Source organism: Crocodylus porosus, unplaced genomic scaffold (genome assembly GCF_001723895.1).
Source record: "Crocodylus porosus isolate Cpor-Errol unplaced genomic scaffold, CroPor_comp1, whole genome shotgun sequence".
Classification (NCBI taxonomy): domain Eukaryota; kingdom Metazoa; phylum Chordata; order Crocodylia; family Crocodylidae; genus Crocodylus; species Crocodylus porosus.
This window is the reverse complement of record NW_017728928.1, coordinates 10,233,053-10,253,898: the sequence shown is the minus strand read 5'-3', so window position 1 is coordinate 10,253,898 and position 20,846 is coordinate 10,233,053. Positions and strand designations below refer to the sequence as shown.

At 48.5% G+C, this 20,846-nt stretch overlaps 1 protein-coding gene across 1 annotated transcript in view; it reads left to right on the top strand.

The window, feature by feature from the left end:
• The window catches only part of CACNA1G (calcium voltage-gated channel subunit alpha1 G), a 230,784-nt gene that overhangs the window by 20,327 nt on the left and 189,611 nt on the right, over positions 1 to 20,846 (top strand). Inside the window, exons 4-8 of the mRNA XM_019542480.1 lie at positions 2,710 to 2,869; positions 7,565 to 7,856; positions 9,328 to 9,420; positions 11,404 to 12,202; positions 14,369 to 14,733. Of these exons, the coding sequence (XP_019398025.1) occupies positions 2,710 to 2,869; positions 7,565 to 7,856; positions 9,328 to 9,420; positions 11,404 to 12,202; positions 14,369 to 14,733 (1,709 nt within the window). The remainder of the gene's footprint in view (positions 1 to 2,709; positions 2,870 to 7,564; positions 7,857 to 9,327; positions 9,421 to 11,403; positions 12,203 to 14,368; positions 14,734 to 20,846) is intronic.

The window sequence follows — 20,846 nt, the reverse complement described above, 5'->3', positions numbered from 1 at the left end:
TATAGGTGTTCGATAAATTGGGCTAACCCATTCCCGATCTAAGTTTTAAAGTCCATTCTGGCTCATTATTTCAGGAACTCCAGGCCTGAGAGAGCAAGTACAATCTTTTTCTCACCTTGCACTTAAAATGTTCATCTACTTCTCTGGAGTGGGTCAGCTCGTACAGCTGCTCTTGTCTTCTGCTGTTTATAGAGGGCTTCGCCCCGCTTTAAAAAACACTCCATCCATCTAGCCAGCTTTGGAGCAAATCATTTAATCCCAAAGGCAGCAAGAGACTAGCTGCATCTTTTCCAAGCTCACTCACTTTCTTAGCTGACTGCCCCCCTCTCCCTTTTTGGGGATGGAACGAATTGCTCAGGTGACCTAACTTAGATCAGGCCCACCATTTTTAGCTCAGTTTAAACCCCACAACATCTGCACAAATGGGCATTGGATCAATCTCACTCTAGTCAGGTTGAGCTAAATGTGACATCTGCACATACCCCTTTTCTTTGGTTTAGCCTTTGCCACTTTCCAGGTGACATCCAAGGACTGTTCTGCCAGCAGATCTGCTCATGGAAATGAGCCCTCAGTCACTCCATGAGCATATCTGGATTAGGCTCTACTAATATAAATGAGCAATTTTCAGCCGTTTCCTCATTGGGTCTCTTCCTTTCCTGGCCACGTACGAAAGGCAGTGTGGCCATGACCTGCCCGTTGAGAATCTATAATTTGTGCCTTCCAGAGAGCTAGGTGAAACAATGCCTTCGCCACATCCCTGTTATTTTTGGTAAATATTGGAATGCCTTCCCTTATGGGGAGAGTATTTTTTTCCACCATAAATTATGCTCCTAATGTGAACAACCCTTCTATTTCCCAACCCCCAGCAAAACGGAATAATGCTAAAAACTTATTTTTAAATGGGGAGAGGTGCCAGGGATTCAGTGACATCCATTAAGGACCTCATGCATTGCTATCAATTTTACATCTGAAGCACTCAGAGATTGTGGGGATGAGCCTTAGTCTAAAACTCCAGGACAGACGAGTAATAAGTTTAACCTCACTCAGGAACTGGAAGGATGATGGGTGTGTTAAACGCAGGCACTGCTGCATTAGAAAATCTGTTTGTCTGTATGTGTACGCCAGTGTATCCAATTCAACATTATTAGCCAAATTAAATGCAAGTCAGAACGTCCAGCTTGTTGAACCATCCTGTTGCCTTGATGAGAAGTAATCAGCTCCCGCTCTGTCTATCAGTGCTGGAAATTCCTGGGCTCTATTTATTTTTCTGATCCTGTCTATTAAATTTAATCTGGTTTTCTGTTGCTGCTGCTGTTTGAATCATTACAGCAGCTTCAGAATCCTGTTTGTAATTTCCCCCCCCCCCCGCAGAACTGATGGATGGCTGAATTTATCTTCTGCTGTCTAACTGTGGATGTAATTCACTTAATGTATTTGCAAATCCTGGGTAATTTATCTCATCTCCTGTGCAGCATAACTACAATGGATAGAAACATAGGGGGGGAAGGGGGGAGGGGGGAGAGAGAGAGTTCTGCAAAATGATAAATGCATGAACCAGAGTAGGTCACCTCAGTTAATTAGAAGATGCGTATGGTGGTTATTTCCTCATTTCTCCAAAAGCGGAGGGGAGGAGGGAAGATCCTTTGGACAGGAGGTGACAACGTCAGATAACAATGAAAAAAGTCTTGTTGAGGTGCCATGGTAGAGGAAGCAACAGTAAAGGTTTCTTTAAATAAAAATCAATGTAAGCAAGAGAGCCAGTGTGAGAGGCAGAGGGAGATAGAAAGAGAGAGAAGGAGATGAGCAGAATATTACAGACATGTCGGGCGAAATCATTTTTTGTGTGTAAATGTCAAGTTGGAGTCACCATCAATTTGTCTTTGTTACAGAACTGAACGTTCCTGAGCTTATATGAATTATCTGCCATGGAAAGTCCTGTATTTTAAGGAGGCAAATGGATGTAGAGAAGACGAGGGGAATTTGGGAGAGAAGGGGATTTTAAAAGAGGCTGTCCAAGGAAAGGTCTCCCTAGCTACCACATGGCTCAGGTAGTTGTGTAGCTCCACTCGACACCTGAGCTGTGAGCGTGCAAGGGGCGCTCTGGAATAACCCCAGCCATTGCGTGGCCCGTGGCGGCCAGCGCGATGGCTTGGCCGGCGTCTAGATGCACCATCACTGCCTGCTGGGCGGCTGCAGAAGCCACGTGCCATTCAGCAGAGGTGGACCGGCTCCGCCAGCTGAGTGGAGGGCTTTGCCACCGCCAAAGCTTTGGCATTGGTGCTGGAGTTCAGCTTGCACAATGTTGGCGGCGTCAAGTCTGAGCTGAATATTTGGGAGTGAGGAGCTTTAGGAAGCAAGGAGGAGTTCGGGAAAGCAGCGGGGGGTGGTTATGAAGTATGCAGATGGTTTGTAGATCAAGTGTCACGGTGATTATGGGAGCTCAGGCTGCCAAGTGGAAGGTAGGTCTGAAAGGGGGAAGTCCCACGGCCCTCATCAGAAATGTAGAGGTAAATGAGAGAGCAGCAGATGGGGGGAAGTCACTTGAGGATGAGAAGGACGCTGGAGGAAAAGGCGATTGGGAGGTTAATGAAGGCAGCTCAGCAATGAGTGGGTTGATGGATGGTTTGGCAAGGACCGAGTGTAGGGAGGGGGTTAGCTACAACAGGATGAATAAGGAACTTTTAACTCAACTTTTCTTCTTTGCCTCAGGTATGCGCATCCTGGTGACCCTTCTCTTGGACACGCTGCCCATGCTGGGGAATGTCCTCCTCCTCTGTTTCTTTGTCTTCTTTATCTTCGGTATCGTGGGAGTCCAGCTATGGGCAGGGCTGCTCAGGAACCGCTGTTTCCTCCCAGAGAACTTCAGCATGTAAGTACAGAAAAGGCCCTCCCCTGGCACTGCCACTGCCTCTGCCACTGCAACTGAGAGCTGTAGGCATCTGCCGGGAGGTCAGAGTCGTTGTTGTTGCATCAAGGCCAGTGGAAGTGGGGTCATCGACTTCAGTGGCATGTCACCTTGGCCCCAAGAAAACTGCCAGCTGCTCTGCTACTGAATCACATTGTGGGTTTCACAAGAATCGTCATGCTTGTTCTTTCACGAGAAAGCTCACGACTCAGAGGCAGGGGCCTTTTTTTTTTTCCTTTTCTTTTTTTTTTTTTAAATCAGCAGGGAAATGAGTTTAATACAGTACCGGTTCTTCAATTTAATAAACCTATGGCACTAAAGTGGGCACCTGTGCAGTCATTCTCTGTTAAGGAGACTTGTGCATCTGGTGGGAATGTTGCCCTCTGATCCTGATGTAGTGCAAGGAATTGTAATTGCCCAGATTATGGAAGTGTAATGTAAATGTGAGACCCCTCTACATGGAGGTCAGGGTGAGCCGGTGCAAGTTGAGATTGTCTGAAAAGCAGAAGATCAGTGCCTGGGGGACAGATGAGGATGAGCGGGATGCTAGGGGCACATCACCCCAGAAGCCAGCTATAGTAGGACAGTTAGCGTATCGAGGTGAGCGACTGATGGATGTAGATCCCAAGGCCGCAGCTATGCCACACCTCTAGCATTTTGTGGGAGTGACATGCTTTCACATACCCCACCTGCCTGCTGCTGCGTGCACATCCTAAACCTGGGAACGAGACAGTGAAACGGTTCTGGGGCATCTCCAGGGAGCCACTCCTGATACCTTCGTCTGGTGGTCTGGGTTGCTGCTGTGTGGACTGCCCTCCAATGCAGCTTTGCTGCCGCACTTCCCACTTGGCTCACGCATGAGTGCATCCTTCCCCAAGAGCCCTGGGGGCTGATGTTGGCGCACCCTGAGGGTTCCCTTTGTTGAACCAAAGTGGTCACAGGCTGCATGTGAGCAGCTGGCTCTTGCAAGATGCATATACCCTTCCCCCAGAAGCAGCTCTCTTTTTTTTTCACTCTCTTATTAGGTTTTGCTCAAATCTCTCAGTTTCTTCACTGTTTTCTCCTCCGGCCATTGCCCCCTGAGCTTTTATATCTGGAAAACCCCTCCAGCTCAGAGCTGGTCTTCTGGGAACCACAAGGTCTTTGGAGCTGAGCCTGGTATCGGCTCTCGGGTGCATACGAGGGAACCTCAACAATTCAAACTGCCGAACAAAGGAGGGCGATTTATCCCATCTGTCCCTTCAACAAGACTGAGTGCTTATGCATCAAGCAAGTCCTACATGGCCATCCATTAGCACCTTCTGGCCGGAAAGTGCATTCAGCCCTGCCACCCAGGACTGCTGGTAACCTTGACCCTGCTCGACTCTCAACCTGTGCAAGATGAGATGATGTCACCTTAAAAGAAACCCCAGCATTTCATAAATATTCCCTATTCCCAAACACAGCCAAAAACTCCTGCCCAGAGGCATAGCGGGAACAAAGGAGGCTGTGACAAAAAGTTGCCATTTCAGGCGCACTGAGTGCTGTCTGTAACCGCGGCGTGGTATTCAGCTGCTGCTCTGATTGACAGGTGCCATAGAAAAAACCCTAGAGACAGAGATCAGGCTTTCCAGATTCAGCATCTAATTAATACGTGACCTTTTCTACATTGGTGGAGACAGTAGGATCTGAATCCCATTCAGCAGCTGCTATTGTTTATTTGTGCTGAAGCGGCAGTAGCACCTAGGGACCCCAGGAGGATCATGGCATTGTACACAGCATAATGCAATGTAGGGCTAGTGTAACGCACAGAAGGTACAGTCCCTGTCCTGAGCCATTCTTTATCATAGGTTTGTGGCTTTTAAGGTCAGACGCGCCATTGTGATCAAATCTGGCTTTCTGACTTCTGATTTGCTATTCTTGGCTAGGCCGCTCACCTGAAGTATGAACACTTCCAGTTCCTTACTGATATTCAAACTATCCTCTAGCCTGGGGTTCCCCAAGTGTGGTATGCATACCCCTGGGGGTATGCAAGACATTTCTGGAGGCCTATACAGGAGAAATGATGTAATGGCAGATTTAATTTTCATTATAATAATAATTGGCATTTAAGGAGTTCAGATATAAAATGTATCCTGGCAGGGGTACCTGGGTAGCTGGTGGGTCTGGAAGGGGGTGCTCAATAAGAAAAAGTTTGGGAACCTCTCCCCTAGGGTATAATAGTCTTTGACCTCTTCTAGACAAAGGCCTTCCAAAATACCCACTTCCATTTAGCCTGCAGATCTAATCAGATCTTTCCATTATTAAGTAAGGTGGGTAGTCAGGCTGGTCTTCCCCCTGGCAGATGCCCACTACATGTTAAGGTCATAAGTCCTAGGCTGAGGAACTATATTCTCATATTATTCATCTTACAGCAATAGCGACCAAAACAGCGAGAACAGAGACAATGAAAATATTTTTATATATATATATATGTGTGTGTATATATATATATATGTGTATATATATATATAAAAAACAAACTAACTAACTAGACACTCGATGCTAAAGGCGTTTGGGTCTAGGCACAGAACAAAGGCTCTGCATCTCTGTACTTCATTTTGCCTGTCGACTCCCAGCAGCTGATCTAACTGTTAGGTCCATGCTGGGAGGAGATAACATTGCAACCTTAGTCCTCTCTCATGCAGCTCCAGACTATTTGTGACATCTCTTGTAGGTTCTGCGATCTTGGGAGCAGGAATTAAAGTAACGTGGGAAGTCCTTTTAGGTAAATGGTAATCCAGCAAATGAACTGATAACTGCTGTGTAAATCCAAAGTAGCTACAGGTTTGGGTGCTGTTTAATTGAACCAGATTCCAGGGGTTTAGCTAAGCTTTGAATGGTATTAAAGGCAATTCTGTAGGAATTAACTGGGCTACACTAGGCTTCAAAATAGCTTTTCAAGCTCTACAGGGAGTCCTGGTGGCATTAAGGAGATAGCCGGTTGCAGAGCAAGAAGTAGTCGTTTTCAACTGGCCGAAGGACTGTTTAGTCTCCCCCGGTGCGTGTGGTGTGGAATTGCTTATTGTTTCAGGACCATCTTTTGTGGGAATTTTCATCTCGCCTGACTTTGAACTGCCACATTGAATAGCAAATGGGACCTAACTCTGGAGCAGGGAACCTCGAGAGACCCCAGCCTTGTGAAGAATGGAGTCTAAGTGCTGTATTCTGCCACTGCACAGGGATTTTTGACATCTTTGGAAAGGCAGAAGATAAAATGGCCTGAACAGATGGATTTCTCTCTTACTGCAGTGAAAACCCCTTGGAAAGGATATAATGTCACCAGCCCAAACTTTGCTTTTGGTTCCCCGACTGTAAGCCAGGAGTAATTCTGGGTGGAGTCACTATTCAGTAACAGGAGTGGAGCCGCTCCAGATTTACCCCATTGTACCTCACAGCAGAATTTGACTCTCTTCTCTAACTAACTTCTTTCTCTTCCTTCCTCGCCCTTTTTTTTTTTTGTCTTTGTCTTTCTCATGGTTTTTGCTTAACTGGCAATTGAAGAGGAGGTTCAAGTTTCTTCAGATGCTGTGGAGGAAACTGTTCTAGGCTGACTATAAGGCTGTGGTCTCTCTCTCTCTCTCTCTTTTTTTTTTTTTTTGCCTTTCAGTAGGTGGAGAGAGGCTGTCTGCTAGGACTCGGGATTCCTGAGCTCTCTTACCCACTGACATGCTCGGTGCCTGAGGGCAAGTCACTTAGCCCCTCGACCCTCAGTGCCTTGGGGCGCTTGTACACGTGACGGGCATTTAGGGTTGCATTCTGTGCCCCTACATTGAAACGGTGGGTTTTTAATTGAAACCCAGTTGTAATTCAGGGTTTTCTGGCCCAATTCTTTTGTGGTGAAGCCTGCCTGCCTCTCCTGTAGCCGGGGGTTGAGCTGCCAGTGGGCCCCGGTCCTTCCTTCTGTGGCAGTGGAGCCCCCCGGGTGGGCTGCTAGTGGGCTGGTTGCTGCCCCAGCTCAGAGGCAGCACCTGGCCCAATCCAAGTCTTCCCCAACTCTAAGCTGAGGCAGCACTCAGCCCCCTAGCAGCCTGCCTGGGCAGCCTCAGGCGGCACCACCATTGCAGGGGGAAGGACCAGGGGCTGCTCAGCCAGCTGGCAGCTTGCCCCCTGGCAGTGGGAGAGGTGGGCAGGCTTCACCAGAAAAAACCCAAGAGGATTGGGCCCCTCACCACTTCCCTCTTCACCAGGTGCCTGCTGAAAGTGGAAGCAGCAAGGGGCCCGATGCTTTTTTTCTGCAGCGCCTGCCTGCCACTCCTGCAGCTGGGGGGCAAGCTGACTAATAGCTGCAACGCACTGTTGCAAGCGAAACTACATCAGGACGTAGTTTAGTTTGCAATGACGCAAACTCATTTCAAACCCCAAAACTCCTACACGTGTACCGCATGACGCCATTAAGCCACATAAAGTGACATTTTTGTCACACGTACATGGGAATGGCGTCACGTCTACAAGCGCTCTCCGTTTCCTAAAGCGGATTAAAAATGTGAACTCGGAGGTGGCTGCTGCAAGGTCTGTTCTGTAAGATGCGTTGAGATCCTGGATGCACATTGTTGGAGATGCACTGTTATTACTGTTGTGATTATCTTGACAGGTTGCCTTTAGTCAGTGTGCAAAACCCAATTGTCTGGTCTCTTTAAGCCCTTATACAGTAGAGTTGGAAAGATACTACCAGACAGAGAACGAGGACGAGAACCCCTTCATCTGCTCCCAGCCGCGGGAGAATGGCATGCGCTACTGCCGCAACATCCCAACGCGGAGAGAAGAAGGTCTAGAGTGCACCCTAGACTATTACTCCTATAATGATACCACTAATACCTCCTGCGTCAACTGGAACCAGTATTATACCAACTGTTCAGCTGGGGAGCACAACCCCTTCAAAGGAGCAATCAACTTTGATAACATTGGCTACGCATGGATTGCAATATTTCAGGTGAGCACAGCAAGCAGAGCTTTTCCATCCCTGCTAATAGTCACAAGCATAATGGGAGGGCAGGTCAAATTGCTCTCTACCTGTGTGCACAGAGATCAACATGATAAAACTGGCTGCTTCTGGGGCTGACACATCCACAGCGAGCACTGGTGCAATAATGCCAGAGCCCCACAGAATTTTCATATGGCAATTGGATGTCCCCATGGAGAAGTCTTCTTCACTTAAGGTGAAAGCTCACCCTTGTAAAAGGGCTGGGCACTACTGAAATTCAATTTACAAGCTTACCTGGGAATCGGGTGTCCCTAGCTGTAGGGACTTCATGCTGGTGCTTTGGCCAGAAGTGACCTTCAACTTTACTGAACCCATGAGTTTCCTTTCCGTTCAGTCTTTGCATTTCACTTTCCTCTGTGTCGTCAACTCATGAGACCCTCCTCTGGGTGGCATTAAAGAAATAAGCTGCTGGCTGCCAGTAACTTTTAGGATTTGGCTGCATGGGGGAGCGGTTGTGCAACAAGCTAGGCTGTGAGTGTAGGCTAGTAGCTGTTCTGCCCTCACTCCTTGTGTGGACACATATAGAGTGTCTGTGTGTAGTTTCCCTTGGTTAACTTTCAGGCTGAACTAAGCTAAGCCTCAGGAGAGCACATTAAGGGTGTATTGATACCTCTGCTTGTGGCGACTTGTAAGAGAAGCTTTCAACTGCTGTGAGCTACACAAGCTGCCCGTCCCCACCTATTTTGCTTTGCTGGGGTACACACAGAAACATAGGGCAGACTAATTCCTAGAAGGGCTCCCGTGGAGAGGAACCTTCACCAGGGCCTGTCTGGGGAGCTTACCCCTACTTCCTTCTCCTCCAGTGCTTTGTTCTCATTATGATTAGGGTACAGATTAGAAGCAGGGTGCGGAAGAGCAACTGGATTTGCTGTCCTTTCATCTGGCTCAGCTCAAGTGAGCACTAAACACACTGAGGAGAGAAGATGGGACCTGGCTAGGAAAGAAGCTCAGCCTCATATCTTCTGGAAACGGCATGGACTACTGGGTGGGCTGGAGAGAGGGGTTGCTATAGCCAGTCAGCAGACCACAGTCAGGGACAGGTTGGACATACACCAAGTGTGGAATAAAACAGCTTGTGCAGGATGGTGGTCCCAGGCCTCTATTCATAACCTTCCCTATACCCTCTCTGGGTCCTCCCCACCGGGGCTGCTCTACGTCATGCCCATCCCACCCCAAAATGCACCAGTGGGTTGGGATATGTGGAAGAACATGGCTTCAAAGTAATGCAGTCCAGGAAGTGGGGAGAGGACTCTGTTGAACCTGCCTTATGGCATTCTCCTCGGCCTGGTTGTTTTACAGCTGCAAAACACGGGCTGCCCAGCTCGATCCCACTGTGGCGGGGATTGTGTATTGAGCTGCATGAGAGGCCAGGCCTGCCTTTCATCCTCTGAGCTGATTCTTCCTTTTCCTGCCCTTCCAGGTCATCACGCTGGAGGGCTGGGTGGACATCATGTACTTCGTCATGGATGCACACTCCTTCTACAATTTCATCTACTTCATCCTCCTGATCATTGTGAGTGAGGATGGCATACATTTTGCTCAGGCGTACGGGGGAGGACAGTGGGGTGTGAGTGGGGGACAGATGGGCAGGGAGGGGTTTGGGTACGGTGGTCAGCTCTGTCCAGGGGAGGTAGAAACCAGCTTGGTGCAAGACTTACAGTTTAAGATGCACTCTCTGTTATAAGGGAGAAAGGTGTTAATGCCTCTCATCTGAAGGGGTAAATTTCTGCTGCAGTTGTACAAGGAGCAGCATTTTGCTGGGGAAGAGAGGGGAGGAAAGGTTTGTTCTCTTGATCCATGCTGGGCTTACTTCTTCCTACAGTGTAATAGGTCACCCTCCTCATCCTCCCTCCTGCTTTTGCCATAGGTCCCTCCTCTTCTGCTTGCATTTTAAATAAAAAGAACAAAACCTTAAAGAGTGACTGATTGCTGTGCTGGTGAAGGGTGCCAAATTTTTTGTGTTCTTCTGGTACAAAAATCTTCCAAATTCACTCCCTTCTCAACCAAAAAAAACCCCCGTTTGGACTTTTCATACAGTTACAAGCCCTCTCTGCTCAAAGGAGGCTGAACCCCAATCCCAACTTTCCACAAGGCTGGTCTAGCTCAGCCTTCCTTGTCCTGTGCCATCCTTGGGCACCCCATTAAGGGTGGCAACTGGGAGAGTTTCTTCAATATGGTCTCCAGTCTACTAGGCTGTGGACTAGCAGATCCTGGCGTATCAGCCATCAAACACTACTGTGATGATTTATGGTCATTACCAGCTCTGGGCTGCATCTGAACCAGCAATGTGGAAGTAAGAGGTTGTTTCCCTGACTCATCTTGACACTTCTTTTCATGAACAGTGGTAATTTTTCCTGACCTGCAAAATGTCCTTTGTGAAGCCAAAAGTATGGAGAATAAAGGAGAAAGAGCACTTTGCCGTGTGCTGAACTGGGAGCATTGATAGCACGTGGCCAGGTTTTCTTATAGGTTAACAGAGACTGGAGTAAATCCAGTTGTTTATAATTCGGGCTGGATAGTGCTGGGAACCAACTGAAAGCAGAACCCAATGGTATCTTAAATTGGAATAAAATATCACGTTCTAGGAGAGAGGCAGCTGATGTTCCTGGGTAACAATATCCCCACAAATCCAGTTAACAAAGAAGGGGATCTGTTCACAAGCCACCCACATGCTGCCAGGAAAAACACTCCTATCAGTAGGGCTCAGTGTATTCATCCTAATGCCACTAATTGTGGTAATTACAAGTGCTGAGACAGAAAAACAAGATCTTAAAAAAGCAAAATCTTTTTGTCAAAATAAATCTTCCCTCCTCTTTGATCTATGGCGTCATCCCTGGAGCCCTGGCGTGGGAGTCCCCCGGGTGTGCATTCGGGGAGGCGGTACCCAGCAAAATGAGTCAGCGGGAGTGTGATCTTTCAGCTTTGCTGATATAGCCGTCCTTGCCCCACTTTGCGGAGAGATTCATCTTTGCCTCTTGTGCATCAGCTTCAGTCGTGACCCGTCTCCATGCTCTAACGTGTGTGCAAACGCTCCTAGTCAGCACACCCTACTCCAGGGGCGGGCAATTATTTTGAGCAGAGGGTGCTTACTGAGTTTTGGCAAGCCATCAAGGGCCCTATGACAGGCAGCCCAGGGCAGATAAATATTAATTTTCTAAATTTTTTTAGGGGCCCCGCGGGCTGGATAGAATGGCCTGGCGGGCCACATCCGGCCCCCGGGCTGCATTTTGCCCACCCCTGCCCTATTCTGTGTGCTTGTACTGGCTTCCCTAGCCTCCACTTTGCCCTCACCCCCAACCCATACACACATCTGTTTATGCACCTGTCCACTTCTCCCTATATCTTTTGAGCTCTCTGGGACAGGGGTTGTCTGTGTGATGCTGGTTTGCCCATGGACAAGCGGGCTCGGTTCCTGATGCCCGCTGTGCTTTGCATGTTTAGAAGCACCTGCCTCTGCCTCTCTCCGGGACTGATAGCATGTTTTGTTCCCCTTTAGGTGGGTTCCTTCTTCATGATCAACCTCTGCTTAGTGGTCATAGCAACCCAGTTCTCAGAAACCAAGCAGCGGGAGAGTCAGCTGATGAAGGAGCAGCGGGTCCGTTACTTGTCCAATGCCAGCACGCTGGCCAGTTTTTCAGAGCCAGGGAGCTGCTATGATGAACTTCTCAAATATTTGGTTTATGTCACCCGGAAGGCCAGCAAACAGCTGGTTGAAGCTTATAGAGCAGCAGGGTTGAAAATGGGGCTTCTCTCCAGCCCTGGGAATAAGAACGGGGCTGATAGGCAGCCCTGCAAACATCGTCAGAGGAAAAGATCGTCTGTGCACCATCTAATTCACCATCACCACCACCACCACCATCACTATCACATGGGCAATGGGAACCTGCGGGCACCACGTGCCAGCCCCGAGATCAGCGATGTGGAAACCAGTTCCCTCCACAATAGCACCAACAGGCTAATGCTTCCTCCCTCAACGCCTAATCTCCATGGTGCTTCCAGCAACACGGAATCAGTCCACAGCATCTACCATGCCGATTGCCACTTTGAGCCAATCCGTTGCAGGTCGTCTCTCCCTCAGCCTGGCCTCAGCTTACCAAGCCCAGAGGGGCTCCCCAAGAGTATGGTTGGGAGCAAAGTCTACCCCACCGTACACCCCAGTACCTCCCATGAGATGCTGAAGGAGAAAAGCTTAGGCGAACTGGCAGCTAACTCTGGGGCTGGCACACTAACAAACCTCAACATACCTCCTGGGCCATACAGCACCATGCACAAGCTCCTGGAGAACCAGAGCACCGGTGAGTGTTGGGACTGAGGATCAGCCACTGGTTGTGTTTCTGGAGTAAGAGAGAAGTCCCAATTTTTTTGTTTCCACTGAATCTTTCCAGGATGCTTTTCAGTTCACATTACTGATAAAGGAGATGGCTTTCCAGGTAAGGCCAGTCAGCATCTTACAGTCCACTGAAGGCACCCTGAGCACAGAAATGGCTGCCTCACAGCTTTGTCCTCACCAAGGTCCTAGGGTTTTTCCTAAGAACCATCTCCTCCTGCTGTGCTCCTCATTCCCATCATGCTCCTAGATCAGGGGCAGGCAATTATTTCAGGCGGAGGGCTGCTTATTGAGCTTTGGGAAGCCAACAAGGGCTGCATGGCAGGCAGCCGGGGCAGATAAATATTAATTTTCTAAATTTTTTAGGGGCCTCACAGGCTGGATAGAATGGCCTGGCGGGCTGGACGTGGCCTGCAGGCCACACTTTGCCCACCCTTGTCCTAGAAGCTACCTAAACTCAGCTTACCCAAAGGTCAGGGCAGTTCGGGTCCATCTTTCAAGGAAACTTGAGTGATTATGCTGACTGCACGCTCCACTGTTTGGTGCTCAGGTCCCTCTAAGTACCGGCATGAATCCCTGATTCTCTAGTACCCAAGTGCCTCACGTACCAGAAAGACTTTATCTTCATAACACGCCTTTGAGTGTTAGTCCCATTTTGCAGAAGTGTAGAGAAATTAAATGTCAGATTTTTAGAGCTTCTGACCATCTACATGCCTAATGCATGGCAGTGGCAAATGCAGAGGTGCTTGGTCTTGAAAATCAGGCCCTAGCTGAGAATCCAGTAGGCAGTCAGTGACCTCAAATCCAGGTTTCCCAAATCCCAGGGTCATATCTATGTCATAAGACTTTCCTCCCCCCTCCCCATCCCAAGGATTCAGAGCACACCCAAATCTGTTCAGATTCTCTCAACCTCCAACCTCTGGAAGTCTTTCTAGAGCCATCTTTTGTAAGAGGTGAGTGGTAGGTCCAACATCAGCCCCAAGCAGAGACGCTTAGTTCACCCTTGCAGCACATATGCTTGAACCAGATGTAGTTGGCCAATGATTCCAGAATCTCACAAGAGAGAACTCATTTAGGCTTGAAAACTGATTTCGAGGTGAGGTTGGAAGGCACTGGGTTTTCAGTTAAACTAGATCGTGGGCTTGTGGATCGGTCAAGAGCACACTTTTGCAACGCCCACCCTCCCTCCCTGCCACCTGCAGCCAGATGGCATTTGTAAGAGACTGTCCTGTTCAGATCACGAACCAAGGGGACCATCTGTCAGCTGGGAGCTGCCATTGTGCCGAGCAATTTGAGTTGTGTGCTTAGGGGAAAGCCGGTAATTGTGAAGTATCAGCAAACAGCAGGAATATGAAAGCAGCTCATTGGCTGCTGCACTCTCATTACAACGCCTAACATACCAGGTGCTGGAGGAGCTGATTGCTTTCTGTTAGCCTTAATGGCCAAAGGTATAATGAGGTGGTGAGGAATCCTTGGCTGGTGAATATGTCTGACCGGGGGCAACAGAAATCCTCTTAGTGTCTAAAGGCAAGAAACATGGGCCTGCATGATCTTGTTTCACCCACTGCAGCAGCTTGGGGCACGCAGAATGTGGGAACTCGAAGGCCCTGGTATCTAATGGAGGATACTTCTTTTCATTGGAAAGCCCTCAGGCCAGGGATTATACTGTGTTATTTATTTGCATTGGGGTCACTAGGTGTTAGGTCCTTTCTCAACATCTGAGGAAGACAATTCCTGCTCTGAGGAGCAAACAGCCCCAGACCAGGAGAGTAGACAGAGGCTGGCTTGTGTGTTTGGTAAATGAGCTGAGAATTAACACTATTGCTAATAGAAAACAGAGCAAAATGTTCCAGGAAGGGGAGAGAGGAAACTGGGCATCCCCTGAGGTTGATAAGAAATTTCCAGCCTGTGCGTGGTTTATGGGAGGAAAAACATACAACTTCCCTATGGCGTACAGGCAGGCTTCCAGCGCGGAGGCACAGCCGACCACTGTCAGCCTTTACCCTGAGGAGCTAGATGACATTTGTCACATAAAATAAGAGGAGTGAGGAGTTCCCTTCATTTGACCCCTTAGCTTCCCTGGCCCTGCATCCAGGGAGCATGTACATCTCACCTTGGCTTGTTCCCGTTCCAGGCGCCTGTCAGAGTTCTTGCAAGATTACTAGCCAGTGTGGGAAACTGGACAGTGGCTCCTGCAACCCCGACAGCTGCCCCTACTGCATCAAGACCCTGGCTAACGACCTGGAGCCCACGGACAACGAGACGGTGGACTCGGACAGTGAGGGGGTGTATGAATTCACTCAGGACGCCCGCTACGGTGACCAGCGGGACCCTCAGCGAGGGGAAGTCGGGGGCAAGAAAATGAGCCGGTTCTTGGTGTTCTGGAACGTAGTGTGCGAAACGTTCAGGAAGATTGTGGACAGCAAGTACTTTGGGCGCGGGATCATGATCGCCATCCTGATCAACACCCTCAGCATGGGGATTGAGTACCACGAGCAGGTAGGCACCACTGGGCGGTTCATTGTGCACCCTCTTGCTTGTGTAGCCCAGTTGATGGCATTTCATGCCTTAAGCAACCTGAGTCGTGTTGATCTCTGCTTAGTTTCTTGCTCTCCCCAGCTTCATTTTTATCATCTGCTGGTACCTGAAGCTAAGATGAGCTACAGGGCAACCAACCCAATGCACCACCGGGAATTGTTTCCTTTCTCTGTTCATTTTGGAGCCCCGGTTTGGTGAGGGGGCTGTAGAGCCTTTTACCTATGCATGGCATCCAGCCCAGGCTGATAGGTTTGAATGTTGTTTCCCTGGAAGGGTTGTTTGGGAGCCTGTCTGAAGTGAGTTTGATGGGAATCAGTCCAGTTCCCAATGAGCAGGTGTCTTCCTCGCAAAAAGAAATTGGCACACGGCAGAGCTCTTGGCAGCTTCAGCTAAAAGGCTGCATATTTAATGGGCCGCAGAGACCGAACCCTCCTCCCACCCCTCGTGATGGCTTCTCCAGGTCAGCTCCACTGGCAGGACAGCACTTTGGCTGTAACTGGTTTTTGTACAAAGAGAAGCCTTGGCCTGTCTGTCAGGCAGCATTCGCAGGCACTAATCGCCTTCTGTTGGGAACGTGCATGGATGCCCTTTGACCTATGCTTTCTCTAAAACCTGCAGTTGTCTGTAGGCAAAGGCAGACTTGGTAGTAGTTGAAACCCAGGGCGCCTCTCGTTTGCTTGTCAGATCCACTCGGGGAATGTAGCCTTTTGTCAGTGACAGCTCGTCATGTAATGAGCATCCCGTTCAACTGGACAGGGCAAAAAGCCAGGGTCAAAGTAAAGCTAGAGAAGTGCCCAAGCTGTCCAGTGCAAACCACCTCCAAAGTCTGGAGAGCTGGCGTCTGAGCTGGGTTCAGGCCCCAGTTGGTATCAACGCTGGCAGTAACAGCAGAGAGGCCTGAAGATGCTCCCGTTGTCAGGTCCGTCATGCCTATACCATCAAGGGACCAGGGGATGGCTCGGTGAAGTGCACATCGTCTGTCCCATGCACACTCCACCCCGAAATACATGTTGCATTATCTACCTTTTTGTGCAATACTGGGCACGAGCATGCCCGAGAGTGTGAGCTTTTTGGCAGGCGCTCCATGTTGCACTAAGGGTCACTACTTCACATCTCTTTCGGAGCGAACGCACGTGGATTGGACGTGCTGTGCAGAGCTCCCTAGCCTGGCGCTGTAATGGTGCAGACAGGCCCTCCATTCCTTTAGCACAAAACTTCGGTTCCCACTTCTGTCAGTCTTGACACGTATATCTTGAGTGCTGAATTCACTTGGGAAAGCAAAGCAAAGCAAACCAAAATCTCATCCCACACCCTCCCAGGCAGCTGTACTTTCAGAGGCTGGTTACCTCCCACAAGTCAGTAGTTTCTTGAAATGGCTTTCTTCTTCAGACAGTGCCAGAACCTAAAGACAGTAAGGACACATGGAAGGGACTCAGCCTCCCCCATTTGCACAGCAGAGTATGAATGAAAGGCCTGTGGCTAAGTGCAGAGATTTCAGTACCTCATTGGTTTTGTACCTGCATCACCCTAGAATCGGCCCACATTGGCCCAGGACTGTTTGGGGTTTGACTTGTCTCATTTACGTGAGTTTATCATTTATAAATGGGGATGTTTGTGAACTGTCTGGATGCTGAAGTGCTCTTAAGTGCCCCCATCACCGTCGGTGGCAAGGTGAGTTATTCCCATCCACTCCCTGCTAACGTGGCTTAGCCCTTTCACAAAGAGATCACCTTTAGGGCTGAGTGAATGATTGGTTCCTAGCTCCTCTAGTGAGCTGGTCAACAAGAGGGACCAATTTTACTGTGTAATTTGCTTTGCTCTTGTATAGCAAGCTCATCAGTGTTGCCCAAGGCCAGGAGACTTTGGGGTCAATGCAGCTGGAAGCGCATAAGACTGTTTTATTGCTGATCCCCTGGAGAGGATGTAACAAAGGATGCTCTGCCTCCCCAGTGGATACCGCAAACATGCATTTCAGTGCCTCTAGCCATCTGCCCCTTTCACCTCAGCCCTTGAAGGCCAGAAACTGCCCCAGCCTATAATATACGTACCACCTCATAGACCTTTCCCCCATGCTAGCTTTTCCAAAGAGTATTTGCAGTCTCGCTCTGCTTTTTAAAACATCTCCATAAGCACATCAAGGGTTTGATTTTCCAGCCGGGCCTTCCTTCAGCCTGTGTTTTCCTTGACAGTTTTCTGACTGCAAACAGTTCCACACCTGGTTTTTATATAACACTGAGTTAAGCATCTGACTGCACTTTTGAAAATTTAGCTGCGGATATATTACTGACGTGTACGTGCGCGAGGACATGGTTACTTGGTTTTGGCTGGCGTGTCCCAGGCTGCATTTTGGGTGAAGGGGCACAGATGCTGTGTGCTTACAGTTTTTCAAAACCCTCGTGACCGCAGATCTTTCATTGGTCAAATTGATAGAGGAACAGGCTGTAGCAAACAGCCCTCATCTGATGGGGGATTAGGAAACATGTTTGGAGGGAGGGGTCCTTTTCATGTATTATTCGGGGAAACTTCCAGCTTCCCACCCCAGGCAGAGTGCTGAGAGCCAGCACTTTCTGGGAACTCCTTTGCATTTCGAGTCATTGTTGTTGCTTTCTTCCTTTTCCTATCACATTTTTGTATTTGTATGGTCATTTGCGGTTGGCTGCAGAAGCAGTTTCTTCTGCTGTTTATAGCTCCCAGTGTCAGCATAATGCTTGCAAACCAAATGGTGCCGACAGATTCCCAGATTCCAACGTCCTCCTGTAGTATTAATGCCTCAGTGACTACGCGGTAGGGAGCCGTGGACCCACTCAGTGTGCTAAATGTGTCCCTTCAAGCCAGCACCTTCTCTATGAACGCCTAATACAATGTGGCTGGTTAACCTTCGTTTTCAGCATGCATTAAACAGAGATGCACTCTGAAGTCCTACAGGTAGGATCAGTCGGGGGCTGTCTCACTTTTGCTCGGTGACCTTCCTGGAAAATGCCTTATAGCTGAATGAGGAGGGGACTGATTGCATTACAGACTCATCATTTGTTTTTATGATATCTAGATGGTCTTTTTATGGTGACCTGGGAGCAAAGCAAGAAGCAAACGCAAAGTTCATATTCCCAGCTTTAATCCATCAAAGGTAAAGGCAGAAATACAGCCTCATCTGTGCATCTAACCTCTTTGTTTTAGTTTAGTCAACTGCAGAACATCCAAGGGAAGATTTCCAAAGGTTGGCGCCCACGAGGAGTTGCACCTGCAACATTTACCCAGGCAGTTGCCTTTTGTGTGTTTGCCCAAAAACTGTTCACACTCACACGAGCTTCTCCCCTTCCTTTGGAAAATTTCTTTTGAAAGCTCCATCGTTCCCCAATGTATGGGTTCGTTTCCAGTGCAGCTGGAGATGCTGTTAATCCAAAAGATGGAACCCTGGCCCTGAGAAAGAGGAGGCTCTGGGAAAGCTATTTCTGCTACAACCGTACAACCATACAAAAAAGCTCCCTCATTGAAACTATATTGGCCTGGCAGCAGCATGGGTATGTCATGTACGGTCAAGACTGTCCTAGCGCCAGCTTGTTCCTTCCCAGGCATGCCACCAGGAAGTCTCTGCTACATGCTCTTCTTCCCTTTTCCAGCTATTTAAAAGCAATTATTTCAAGGTATTGCCAGCCCTGACGCACTGACTCTCGCGACGCACCACGGTAAGATTTCCAACCGACTAAGATGCAAACCCTGTTGGAGGGTAGAGGGGACCCTAAAGTTGGTGCAAGGGGCTCTGGGGAATGAATCGAAGTTGGCCAGGCACGGTGGGTGGCAGCTTCTCTTGACAGTTTTTGGAAACTACTACCGTTCCAAATTCCTTTCTTCCAGGCACTTGGAAAGAATAGGGAATCTTGTTTTTATTAGTTCATCCGCTTAAAGTGGCGGCAGAGAGCAAAGAGGTGTTTTTCTATAAACTCCAGAGGCTTATAGTCTGCAGTTTCATAATCTGACAGTTATGAGACTGGGAATTAGGACAACGAAATGCTGGCCCACGTCTTTCTGCAGAGATTATAAACAGTGAAACATGTGATTCTCTCTCTCTCTTTTTTTTTTTTTTTTTCCTTTTCCTTCTCCAAGTGAGATTTAGAGCCTTGCCTGGAAATACAAGTGATCAGCCTCACCAAATTTATCTTCATTGGCTGGTTGTTTGAAAAGAAGTGAGGGGGCTTTAAGAGTACTTGACTTCATGAGTTTCTATATTAAGCTCTCTGCTTATTTAATGAATATTTACAGCCTGGGCTTCTCACACCACATGGGCCTGGGTGAGCCAGGCTATATTAGGCTAAATATTTTCAGGTCTTATTTTATGGCGCTGTGTCAAAATGCTTGCATCCATCGTGGCATCTAATCAGAGAAAGGGCACAGTAGCTATAAAGGTGATTAGCGACCCAGGATTGCTCAGTGATTCAGGCAATAGCCTGGAACTTGGAAGCCACCGGCTCGGTTTCCTTTCAGCTTAACTTTGGGCAAGTCACTTTAGTCTCTGCGCCTCATTGTCCCACGTGTAATATGGGGATTGTGCACAAAGGATTATGAGGTGCTAACCATGTGGTCCTAGTGATATGTAAATCCCTAGCTTAAACAGGCCCACACAGGAGTGATCTTACAACTGGTTGGGTTTTTAGAGACATATTGGCAACTGCTGTCCCTATCCAAAGCCCTGGCCGCTGCGTATCAGGCCAAACATCATTTGGCCTGATGGTTTCAAAGCTGCCAAAGAGGTTTGGTCTCAGAAGTAAATGAGAGGTAAGGTGACTTCACAAAGCCCACCCTTGATCTGCTGTTGTTCGTCTTACTGCAGGTCCCCGAGGCCCGGGCAGATCCGGGCCCCATTGTCTGGGATCTGTAGGTGCACATAGCAAGAGACAGCCCTTGCTCTGAAGAACTTATATATTTAGGGCAGGGGACCTTTCATCCCCCGCATCCTCTCTGCAGACATCCCTGTGCACCTACAGAGCTCTTGACAGACCTGTAATTATAGCGAATGCGGTGGCATGGGGGATAATTGTGATTCATGAGAAATGTGAACTTCTGTTAGCACTTCGCACAATGATAGCAGCTCTCATCCTACCCTCTCAACTGTGTCAATGAACTCTTGTAGCACCCGGAGAGGTAGGTAATTGTACCCTTGTGTTACAGAAAGCAAATCCACTACCACGGTGATGGCAGCAGTGTGAAGATCTCGATCAATTGTTAGGAAATGACACCGTGAAAGCGTGGGGGTCAAGTATAGAGGAACTCTGTGTTGGCATAACAGACACCCCTCTGGGTATATGATACAGCCAGTTTAAACACCCTCAGGCTGAATAGCTTACTCACTCAGCCAAAACCAGTTTTAAAATGGAGTCGTGCTGGAGCGAGCGCAGCCTTGGTTTTAAGGCTTCAAAGTGGCCTGACCCAGTGTTTCAGACCTGGATGGATTTCAAAGCAGAAGGGAAAATTCCTGCATGTGAGCACGCACCCCCTTAGACTGCCAGCCACTTACCAGGCTGTATTATTAAAGCTTATATGCATCAGGCCTGATGCATATTAGCTTTGAAAGGGCGTCACTAATTTGCAATGAGTTTACAGGACTCTATACTGGTGATAGGCCCAGGTGTGGGATCTGTTGAAAGTATTGCAAGGACATCAATATTACAGTATAAATTAAGAGGTCAGCACTAGGGTACATGCTATTGTATTGCTCCACAGCATGTACCTTGCAAGTACAAGATTTCCTGACACTCAAGCATCAGTTGGCAATGCAAGGATTAGAAGGGAGTGTAGAGTGCTAGTGGTATAAGTCACTGTTATTTGCACTGTCCACAGCAAAGCAGAGACAAGAGCCCAGGGTTTGGGATTCTCAATCTTTCCTCCTTGCTGACCAATAGCCTCCAGGCCATTTTAACTGAGCCCCTGTCTGTAGCCTTTTAAGATCCCTTCAAGAAAGGGAGGAGAGTGGATCCGGCTAACTACAGGCCCATTAGCCTGACTTCTATCCTGGGGAAGATCTTAGAAAAGTTTACTGTCATATATCTTGACTTCAAAAAAGCCTTTGATCTGGTATCCCA